This window comes from Pseudochaenichthys georgianus, chromosome 22, assembly GCF_902827115.2.
Source record: "Pseudochaenichthys georgianus chromosome 22, fPseGeo1.2, whole genome shotgun sequence".
NCBI lineage: Eukaryota > Metazoa > Chordata > Actinopteri > Perciformes > Channichthyidae > Pseudochaenichthys > Pseudochaenichthys georgianus.
In genome coordinates this window covers 7,451,172-7,462,829 of record NC_047524.1, presented here as the reverse complement: position 1 = coordinate 7,462,829, position 11,658 = coordinate 7,451,172, and the positions used below count along the sequence as shown (strand labels likewise).

The following is an 11,658-nucleotide window of genomic DNA, read 5'->3' as shown; positions in this document are numbered from 1 at the left end:
AAAACAACAAAATGATAAGAAAGACAAGGAAAGAGAGAAGTATTGAAATGAAAATAAGAGAAGGAACAATCGGAGCAATGCTTTACTGATTCAAGTTGTGCGTAAGTGCAGCTACGTAGCAACCGACAACGGATCCTACCTTTGGGACGAACAATAAGAAGGTGTGCTTCACCACAGAGTCACTACTTCAACACACTACATGCACTGTAACTGAGCTTGAGTTTTAAAGTTAAAATACAGAGAGAAGGACTCTAACCCTAACTTCCCAAAATGTCTCAATGTGCTTTTACACCAAATATTTTCAAACGAAAGCAGGTACATTGATCTAGCCTGTGTGAAAGCTGCTGATTAAAACCTGTGGAAAAAGATTCTATTTTGAGACTTCTTGTAAAGTTGAATTAAAAGTGGATCTTGGCTTCTAGAGAAAAACGTTTCTGAACATACGCACCATATAGGGCAATATGGGGCAAAAAAGTATTTAGTCAGCCACCAATTGTGCAAGTTCTCCCACTTAAAAAGATGAGGCCTGTAATTTTCATCCTAGGTAAACTTCTATGAGAGACAGAATGGGGAGAAAGAATCCAGGAAATCACATTTTAGGATTTTTAATGAATTAATTGGTAAATTCCTCGGTAAAATACGTTTTTGGTCACCTACAAACAAACAAGATGTCTGGCTCTCACAGACCTGTAACTTCTTCTTTTAGAGCATCCTCTGTCCTCCACTCGTTAACTGTATTAATGGCACCTGTTTGAACTCGTTATCAGTATAAAAGACACCTGTCCACAACCTCAAACAGTTACACTCCAAACTTCACTATGGCCAAGACCAAAGAGCTGTCAAAGGACACCAGAAACAAAATTGTAGACCTGCACCAGGCTGGGAAGACTGAATCTGCAATAGGTAAGCAGCTTGGTGTGAAGAAATCAACTGTGGGAGCAATTATTAGAAAATGGAAGACATACAAGACCACTGATAATCTCCCTCGATCTGGGGCTCCACGCAAGATCTCACCCCGTGGGGTCAAAATGATCACAAGAACGGTGAGCAAAAATCCCAGAACCACACAGGGGGACCTAGTCAATGACCTGCAGAGAGCTGGTACCAAAGTAACAAAGGCTACCATCAGTAACACACTACGCCGCCAGGGACTCAAATCCTGCAATGCCAGACGTGTCCCCCTGCTTAAGCCAGTACATGTCCAGGCCCGTCTGCTAGAGAGCATTTAGATGATCCAGAAGAGGATTGGGAGAATGTCATATGGTCAGATGAAACCAAAATAGAACTTTTTGGTAAAAACTCAACTAGACGTGTTTGGAGGAGAAAGAATGCTGAGTTGCATCCAAAGAACACCTACTGTGAAACATGGGGGTGGAAACATCATGCTTTGGGGCTGTCTTTCTGCAAAGGGACCAGGACGACTGATCCGTGTAAAGGAAAGAATGAATGGGGCCATGTATCGTGAGATTTTAAGTGACAACCTCCTTCCATCAGCAAGGGCATTGAAGATGAAACGTGGCTGGGTCTTTCAGCATGACAATGATCCCAAACACACCGCCCGGGCAACGAAGGAGTGGCTTCGTAAGAAACATTTCAAGGTCCTGGAGTGGCCTAGCCAGTCTCCAGCTCTCAACCCCATAGAAAATCTTTGGAGGGAGTTGAAAGTCCGTGTTGCCCAGCGACAGCCCCAAAACATCACTGCTCTAGAGGAGATCTGCATGGAGGAATGGGCCAAAATACCAGCAACAGTGTGTGAAAACCTTGTGAAGACTTACAGAAAACGTTTGACCTCTGTCATTGCCAACAAAGGGTATATAACAAAGTATTGAGATGAACTTTTGTTATTGACCAAATACTTATTTTCCACCATAATTTGCAAATAAATTCTTTAAAAATCAGACAGTGATTTTCTGGATTTTTTTTTCTCATTTTGTCTCTCATAGTTGAGGTATACCTAGGATGAATATTACAGGCCTCTCTCATCTTTGTAAGTGGGAGAACTTGTACAATTGGTGGCTGACTAAATACTTTTTTGCCCCATATATAAGATGTCTCTATTCTCTCCATTTTTGGCTGTCCATCATTATTTATGACATCTGCAATCATGCAATATTTGGAAAGGTGGAACATAATTGGCATACAAAGGAACTGTATTTTATTGAGTTACAGATGTACAGTTTACCACTGCATTTAGTCAGGTTTGCCTTTTATCTTCACTGTACTGTATCTTTGCTGCTGTAATGCCGTACATTTTCCCTGCTGTGTATACTTTCTTATTTCTGTTTTTACTTTAAAACCCAAATCACTCCAGTTCAACATGATTTGTAGACTTATTTTCACCTGCAAATTAACCAAATCGATATGGACTGGATATACACAAATTAGAGAGTTACACCGAATTTAGTGCATGCTGTTTTCATTTCGGCTCATTCATGCTATTTATTGTATCCTGGTTAACATGACTCTGAATGAGTGTACATTGTGTTAGAGTCATGCAAATACATGAGTAAATCCATGTGTGTGTGAGCCAGGCTCTAAGATTATCACTTAAGTGTCTGTATATGCAAATGTGTTCACGTGTCAGCTGTGTGTGTGTGTGTGTGTGTGTGTGTGTGTGTGTGTGTGTGTGTGTGTGTGTGTGTGTGTGTGTGTGTGTGTGTGTGTGTGTGTGTGTGTGTGTGTGTGTGTGTGTGTGTGTGTGTGAATGATGGCTGTCATGGGAGTTGTCTCCACAGATGGGGGATCAGTTATTCCTTAATGAATTCAATTACAGAGATGGGACCATACATCAAGACAGAGCTCCGAGCTGAGCACCAAACTGTCTGTGGCCGCAGAGAAACACTTTGAAGCCTCCTCCTCTTCCTCCTCCTCCTCCTGTTTACGGAGTCACGCACCGAGCCAAATAACGTCCAGAATTTATGTTTTTACAGCCGGGGGACGACAGGAGCTCCGTGGTGGTGGATTGAGCTCCAAGAACCCGGCTTGGACTAATTTCGGCTTCACAGCCAGGACTAATTTCTACATTTTGTACGCCGTTCAGAGTGATTTGGTGGCAGAAGAGGGTTTTTCAGTGTCACACGGTGGCCAAGCATTGTCTGCAGTGGCCAGGGCTGGTTCCACATGACGTGTTAGTGGACTCTTCTCGCCGAAGTACTAATACCGATCTGAGTTATTGTCACACCAAATGACCAAACTGTAACTTTGCAAACAGCTTCTCAGAGCAGCAGTAACTCACCGTTGCACTCAGTGAAGATGGAAACATCTGGACTGTGTGATTGCACTTTAATACAGATGAGAGGAAAACTGGATAGAAGAAGCAAATCCAACCCTGCCTCAGACTTGGAATTAAGCCGGATCCTCGATTTGAACAGATCCTCGTTTATTTTCTAAAGCACCATCAAAGCACAGAAACCATAATTGGCCTGTTTGACCTCAGCACCATATTTAAAACTGCTTTATCAGCTACATTTGTTCATGGTTTTGTAATGTTCAATACTTATGTTAATTAATGACCACAGTGACCTAAAATAAAATAGTTAACGGCGTAATAACTTTCAAGAGTTGCAAAGTCCAAAACCATTCTAATTTCCAGGTTGTCAAATAGCAATGCTTTGCATCACCCTCGGTGTCTGATATAAATCACAAGCCAGCTGTATGATAAACACCAGGCTTTAAACTCTAACCCTGATGCAAAATAACTTACAACAGTCTGTCAAAGTATAAAGATGGTAGGGGTCGATCGCTAGGCCTACTTAACTTATGTCCCATGCATAAAATGTTTAACTTACTAACTTAACTTGTTTTATCACAAACCATGAGGTTATGTCTATCAAACAGTGCTGCTGCACTAAACATCTATAAAGTCCCCATTATGATTTTGAACTGAACTGCCCAAATAAAACATTTTTTAAGAAAAGCTTCACTATGAGAAATGCATGATACCAATTATCAGTATTTAAATCAAGACAACCAGAGAATATGGGATTCCACAATGTACTCACTCTGGAGGCAATTTTTTTAAAAGGTCAATTTTCAGAAGATAAAAATACTGGATTGGTAAGGACGCAGGGTTGAGAAAGACACAAATACTTCAGTATGATGGAAAAGATTGGCTCCAAAACACTTTAACCCTGATGCTGCTCTGCCCTTCAGAAGCTCCCAGTGTCCCTTGTTACTGTGTGGGAACACCTCAACCACCCTTATCTACCTGTGGGGAGCATTCACCCTGCTGACGGCACAGAAAACACATTGAGGGAACATGAACACCTGCGGGTATCTTTTACACAATGGCCGCCCATGCCTGCAGAAGAGGAAGGTGAGGGTGGGGGGTATTGGTGACGGGGGGGGGGGGGGGGGGGTGGGGGGGGGGTGTCCCTCTATGCTAAGGTCCCGGGAAATAATTGGGGTGAGGAAGGCAACCAGGGAGGGAGGCTGTGGTGTTTGGGGAAGGGATGCAGATCGGGATGGGGGGGGGGGTTTGATATGCTGATGGCAGGAAAACGCAGTGCGGAGAAGGAAGGGGGGGTGGAGTGGGTTGTTGAGGACAGGCGGGTGGGATTATTAGTAAAATGACTGGCAAGAAGTGAGGCAGGTCTGGGAAAAGAAAGGTGTGTGTGTGTGTGTGTGTGTGTGTGTGTGTGTGTGTGTGTGTGTGTGTGTGTGTGTGTGTGTGTGTGTGTGTGTGTGTGTGTGTGTGTGTGTGTGTGTGTGTGTGTGTGTGTGTGTGTGTGTGTGTGTGTGCGCGCGTGTGTTTGTCCTGTCTGTGAGGATCACTTTCATTTTAGAAAGCAAAGACATTTACAAAAGTGAGGACTAATATGGAAATTGAGCACATAAGGATATTTCTAGTAAGTGATTACACTTTATAGAAGGTAAACCCAAACCAGAACATCTATGAAAAGCAGAAACGTGATCAATAGGTAAAGATATGGATGAGGATATATCTTCTTTTTTTTTATAACCAAGGATATTTTTAGAAACAGGATAATTGTTGATGAGGATATTTTGAAATGTGGGCACAATTTGGGAGAATGTGGACGTTACATTGTTTTAATAAAAGTGAGGCCAATTAGTAAAAAACTGAAAATTCAGAATAGTTTTTCTAAGTTAGGACATTTGTCTTAAAAGTCCCATGTCATGGCCATTTCTACAGATCATAATTCCATTGCTGAGGTCTACTAAAATATATTTATATTGTGCAATTTTCCAAACTCACATTGGTTTCTCATACAGCATCTCTGTATAGTATGTATTCACTCTCTGTTGTTGGAGCTCCTGCCCCCCCCCCCTACCTTGGGGCAGCATAGACAGGTACTTTAGAGTCGTACTCGCTACAGGGTGTACTTTGAGGGTTTGTGACTCTGCAGACCGTTTACATGCATACAAACCTTCATAACACACAAGGGGACGGGTAATAACCGAGAAAGCATGACATGGGCCCTTTAAGACATGTCTGAAGACAGGTGACATACTTGGAAGTTAACCATGTTTGTAAATGCAAGGGCACTTTTAGAAGATGAGGACAATTTGTCAGTCCTCACTCCATTAAGGATTTTGGTTTGGAGGTCAGAAGTGTTGTTAGGATAATTAAGGGTTAAAGGTTCGGGGAGAGCACTATGTAAATGATGGGGCCCCACAAGTATAGAAGTACAAGTGCGTGTGAGGTAGTCGGTTTACACAGCAAAGGTGCCTTTGAGTCACACACACACCCCCCTCCGGGGAGAAGTTAGCAAAGTGACTAAACTACAGCTGGAAATAAATCATTGGTGGGGGAGAAAAAAGAGATGGAGGGAGGAAAAGAGAGAGGACGGAAAAGTTGGGAGTATTACATTATTTCATGTGATAATTGACAAGAGGTACATGAGTGTAAATGGGGTGAAGATGGCAGACGAGGAACATGTGACAAAATAAATGAAGAAAGAAACGTAAAAAGGGAAGATGATGAAGGACAAACGTTCAGGGGAGAAAGAAGAAGATTATTGGAGGGTGAACAAAGATGGAGGGGTGTGCGGAAATAAAGAGAGGGACCAAAGTAGTTTGAATGAAGGACAAGGAAGGGAAGAGTGAAAGGGATCATAGAGAGGTTAATTTATTGGAGGGGGAAAAGAAAGAAGCTCATGGGAGGAAGGGACTGAAAATGGAGGGAGGACATTTGGGTGGGAAGAGGGCGACAAAGCGTGACAAAGGTGAAAGTTATAGAGGAGAGGAGGAAGGAGGGAAAAAGAGAGAGACAGGAAAAAACACCTCAGGAAAAAAGTGTCTTTGTGGTGACGGAAACAGGAGGCGAGACTAAAGGGAAGGAGGAAGAGGAGAAGGACTCGCTTCTCTTTTTAATTTCTCCTTGGAGTCACGCTTGGAGCAAAAAAGGAAAAAAAGAAGAAAATCTGGCTCAGCTCAACACCCTGTGACTTCCCATTTCATCAACTTGCATAGAGGACATTTTTCACAGGCGCAGGGAACCCTTTTGGCCGGTGGCTCTCTCGCTGAGGAAAGGCAGCAAGGTCACAAACACTGAAAACAGCCCACTTCAGCTTATTATAGCTCCTCCCTCACTGTAAGAGGTGGAAGAAGCACTCGTAGGAAGTCAAAGTAGTAGTAATACCACAGTGTAGAAATACTTTGGTATGAGTAAGATTCCTGCATTCATGATTCTACTGAAATAAAATTACAAAAGTAGCATCATTCTATACTTAAAGCTCCAAAACTAAAATAACTCCTTGATAAGGATTTCATTTCAGGATAATATATTAAAGGAAATTGATATAATCTGAAATCCATTTATATATCATTTTAATAAACTCCCTGAAATGCCTCCATTGGACTCTGGAACACTATGTAACACTCACTTTTCTATTGGCTAGCGCTCCAACACATTGTAAGTGGGAGGCTGTGGCTCAGTGGATAGTGTGATGGACTTCGAATCAGGGGATAGCAAGTTTGAGTCCCACTGCAGTCAGCATGTCGTTGTGTCCCTGGGCGAGACACTTCACCCCAAACTGCTCCTGTGGGGATTGTCATACTGAATGTATGTAAGTCGCTTCGGATAAAAGCGGGGGGAAAACTGCAAGAGAGGCATGAGAGGATGACCTGACAGCACAATTACAGAGCATCATAAAGCATGAAATTGTTTCCCTGGTCGTTAGGAGAAAAGTCGTCCTGGAACGGGACACGACGGAGGGTCATAGGAAGTGTAATTTAATAGTTTCCCCAAATCTTTATTTTCCAAAAGGCCAGAAGCGACAACGTGTTTCAACTGGTTCAGATGTTGGGCTGTATGAACGGACGATCATTCGCTGAAACAGCTCTTGACATTTTCACGCCACAATAATCTGTTAAAACTAATTTAGCCGCACTTCAAATGAACCGGTCATGCTTATTGAATCTTGGGATTTCTTTTTTTTCTTTTTTTAAAACAAGGTCCTTCGCTGTGTGCGAATGAAAGGGACAGTTAAAGGTCAGGAGATATTCAAAGAAGAGCCTCAGTCGTGTTTACTCATTTAGCTCAGCGTCGCAGCTGAAAGGAGTTGGATGAGATGAAAACAAATGGAGGAGCAGGTTGTCTTTAAAGATTTTACCCATTAATTATCGACTTGCGTCATTTAACTTTAATCAGATGTCTCATCTGTTCTCCAAAACCAATATATACTGCAACATTTAGAACATTGTCAGCTATGAAGTAAATGTATTTGTAGTTTTAAAAGTATTGCAGCTTAATGTGTTTAATTCAACTTGAGGAAGATGCAGCCTCCGAAATGACTGACAATCTCTCCATGAAACTGTATTACTGCTCTTACCAAGTACAACACAGTCCAGCCCAAAGACATCCTGATAAGTACAACACAGTCCAGCCCAAAGACATCCTGATAAGTACAACACAGTCCAGCCCAAAGACATCCTGATAAGTACAACACAGTCCAGCCCAAAGACATCCTGATAAGTACAACACAGTCCAGCCCAAAGACATCCTGATAAGTACAACACAGTCCAGCCCAAAGACATCCTGATAAGTACAACACAGTCCAGCCCAAAGACATCCTGATACCGTCTTTAGTGCCTGTTCATTTTCATACAGTTTAAATCTAGAAAACTAAATATCTATGCTGAAGTTAATCATTAAATATTGTCAAACTTATTCCCATCAGACTTACACAGTCCGACGATGTTCACATTTCTATCATTACTCATTTCATATTGTGAAAACACACCTATTGAAAATAGAACATATCATATCTTAGAGGAAGAAAACGACACTTAGACTACAACAGCTTTTTGTCAGGTTGTCTCATTATTTAGAGAAATACTATAGTCCGATACATATCCCATACGTTTGGCTTTCAGCTCTGAAAGTCCCAAAGCATTTCCAAATAAACGTCAGATTGCATCTCTTATCTGATGCTGAAACTAAATCCCCTTTTGGAAACACAATTTCGCCCCAACAAGAGAAATCATGGCGTGTAAAGGCTCGGCATACATCATCCGACGTAAGCGCCTCCTTAGATTCCCTCCAACCTCGAGCAGTGAGTCATATTTCTAAAGAACCTCTTCACACACGCACGTGCGCGCGTACACACGCACGCACACGCACACACACACACACACACACACACACACACACACACACACACACACACACACACACACACACACACACACACACACACACACACACACACACACACACACACACACACACACCTAATATGTCTGGAAACAACAATACCAGCAGATAACTGTACTGTGCTAATACTCAGCAGGCGATAAATGACCCCGCATCACCAGTGAAGCCTCTCGTCCGATCAAAAGCAGCCCTGATGATGGTGTGAAGTCATGAATAGACCTGATGCTGTTTTCTATCATAAATACAGTTCATGCCAAGTTCATTCTACACTGACATGAAGAAAATAAGACAAAAAAACCTAATTCAAACGGGATTTCGGAAAACTCCACACAAAAGGACTGAGATGAAAGCAGAGAGTGAGCAAAAGATAGTATTTACGTGATCAAATCAACACAAAAGAGAAACACAATTGTTAAACTAGATACCTTGACATGCGTTTCCCTCTGTATTAAAGTCCTATTAGACGGGTTCACGCCTAAAGGTCTGTTTCCAAAATCAAAACAATGCAACATCCTTGCATTGTTTTGAGTTTGGAAACAGACCTTTAGGCGTACATTGATGCATTGTTTAAATATTCAAATGTTGGTTTGACAAAGGTTAACCTCAAACAGTTCCTAAATGGTATGTCATGTTGTGGAAACGTTCAATTATTTGTCCCACAGTTTTCTCCTTGGATGACTCAATAGTTGGCTGGACACTTCTGTAGAAGTAATTGTTGCTGACGATATAATCAATACTTGTAAGTGTTTGATTTGATCATTTGGTTTTTCTAGAGGATAACCTTGGTATTATGATTATCTCTTTCTGCTAGCAGTGTTTCCGGCCAAAGAATGTTACAGTTTAAAAATGTGGAAAACTAAGTGAAGGATGTAAGCTTGTGACATAAGATTCAAATGTCCAGAGAATGTTTATATTCTGAAAGAGAGTATACAAGCTCTAAGATTCTGTCATTCTTCAGACACTTGTATTCAGTCTCTTTTAGTGTTTAACAACAATATCACACTTTAACTTCAATAAACCTTGTGTCTTGCTATTGTGCTATATTTGAATGTTCAGAGTGTTAGGGGACTAGTTTCAGGACAATGTCATTTCCTACAATGTGATAGTAGTTAAATAAATCATATAGAGGCTAATTAGGTGGCTAGCACACTGGTCTCCTAGCAACGGGGTATGAGGCCATTTTGAATAGTTCGCACCTCTATAAATCAAAAAGAGAAAAAGTCAGGACATTTAAAAAAAAAAAAAAAAAGCCTCAACAGCTTTTGAAAGTGAGGATTTATGTTTTTTAAGAGAAGACATGTTTATAGATGGGGTATTTTTGGAAAACCTAACATTTTAGCGCATATAAAGAAGATTACAAATGTTTTCTTGACAAAAAATGAACAACAAAGCATTTCTTTCAATGTAGTGAATTCTTTACTGTACTGTAGCAGCAGAAGTAACAATGATTTGTAGCAGCAACACAGAGGCAGTCGAGGTAACGGAGACACCTGATTACTGTAAATACTGTTGTGTGGACAAAGTGAAAAGGCCACGGTCTATATCACCTATCACCGATCATTTTCCAACACAAAAATCGAAAATGAAAAATAGATCTATTCTCTTTTTGGGATCCCTCACTTATTTGGAAAATATAATATAGCATTAACATCCTGGCTCTAAACACTTCTATGGCAGGAAATTGTGAACAATATTTAACATAAATCAAATGACACAATCTCGTAATTTATCTTAGAGAATTCAATATATTCAAAAAACAATTAAGGAAAGCCCAAAATGAAATTACTTCCAACTTTAAAAATAACCAAACCATGAAATTCCAAAAACTAACTTGATCTGAAATTTAAATATTATTTTGGGATTTGACAACACTCAGCAAAGATTGGCACATAACCTTCAATTGTTTCAAGGCAACATCTTTGTAATACTAGCTAAGGCATTCATATTGATCTCATGCTACCTGATCAGATGTTTTTAATTCATTGCTGAAAGACGATATAGGTTATTAGCGTTGAGACGGAATAAGTTAATAAGGAAGTATTCAAGTGTTATGAATGCAAAGTGCGAGTTTGAGGATAACATCATTTCCACATTTAGTTTTTGCTACATTTGACCTCAACCAACCAAAGTGGAAAAGTTTTAAACCCGAGGACACACCGTTGTTCAGATACAGAAATCATCCTGAGTGCGTCATACAGACATCGAGTTTAATACCAGGCTTAATTCAGTTTATAGTGACGTCTTCAATACATAACTATTGTTTAAATGACTATAATGCAGTGTCAAGTATGTCTTCACTGCATTTAATTATAGCCATTTAAATGCTGTTGAAACAACAATTTGATGGAATCCAGTATCCAAGCTTTACCCTGAATGTCCTGCGACTCAACAAACGTGGAATACTTCCACCATTTGATTGAGCAGAACTACCATAACAGGCAGCCTGCGACCCAGAATGATCCCTCAATTTCCACTTTACCATCTTCTTCAGCATCCATGCGCTGCGCAGTGGGATGTTCCCCAGCTTTTGATTTCATGTGCACACATACCATTTTCTCCTGATTCTCATTCCTCCCGGCCACACAGCTCCTCTCTGTAGATGTAGCCACTTTGTGTCCCTGTAGTAAACATTTGATGCACCTAAATTGTCTGTACGTTCAGTGGAGTAAAACCCAGGGAAGACCTCCGCCTGCATCAATCATCATAATCTCCATCACTGCCGTATTCTGTAAAGTAAGAGAGAAAACATGGTTAACTATTATATATGATGACACTGACTCTCCCCCCTTCATTAACAGTATGCATTACTTTAATGTTCATTATCTGAAGAAATCATTTTAAAAATGTGAACCACGAACATAACTGTATATTTTGCACATTTGTGTCCCAAGCTATCTCTTTTAATATCTTCACTGCTCTCAACTTTATATCCCAATATTTTATTTTTTAGTATTTTGTTATATTTGACTGTACTTATTTTTTCGAATTGGTATTTTGTGCCTCGACTGCCACAGATTTGGGGAAATTGGTCCGTGTGCAAA

At 40.7% G+C, this 11,658-nt stretch overlaps 1 protein-coding gene across 1 annotated transcript in view; it reads right to left on the bottom strand.

The window, feature by feature from the left end:
* Positions 1-10,030: 10,030 nt before the first annotated feature.
* Positions 10,031-11,658, bottom strand: part of brf1a (BRF1 general transcription factor IIIB subunit a) — a 117,064-nt gene continuing 115,436 nt past the window's right edge. The window contains exon 19 of the mRNA XM_034111505.1: positions 10,031-11,343. Within this exon, the coding sequence (XP_033967396.1) occupies positions 11,312-11,343 (32 nt within the window). The 3' untranslated portion in view covers positions 10,031-11,311. The remainder of the gene's footprint in view (positions 11,344-11,658) is intronic.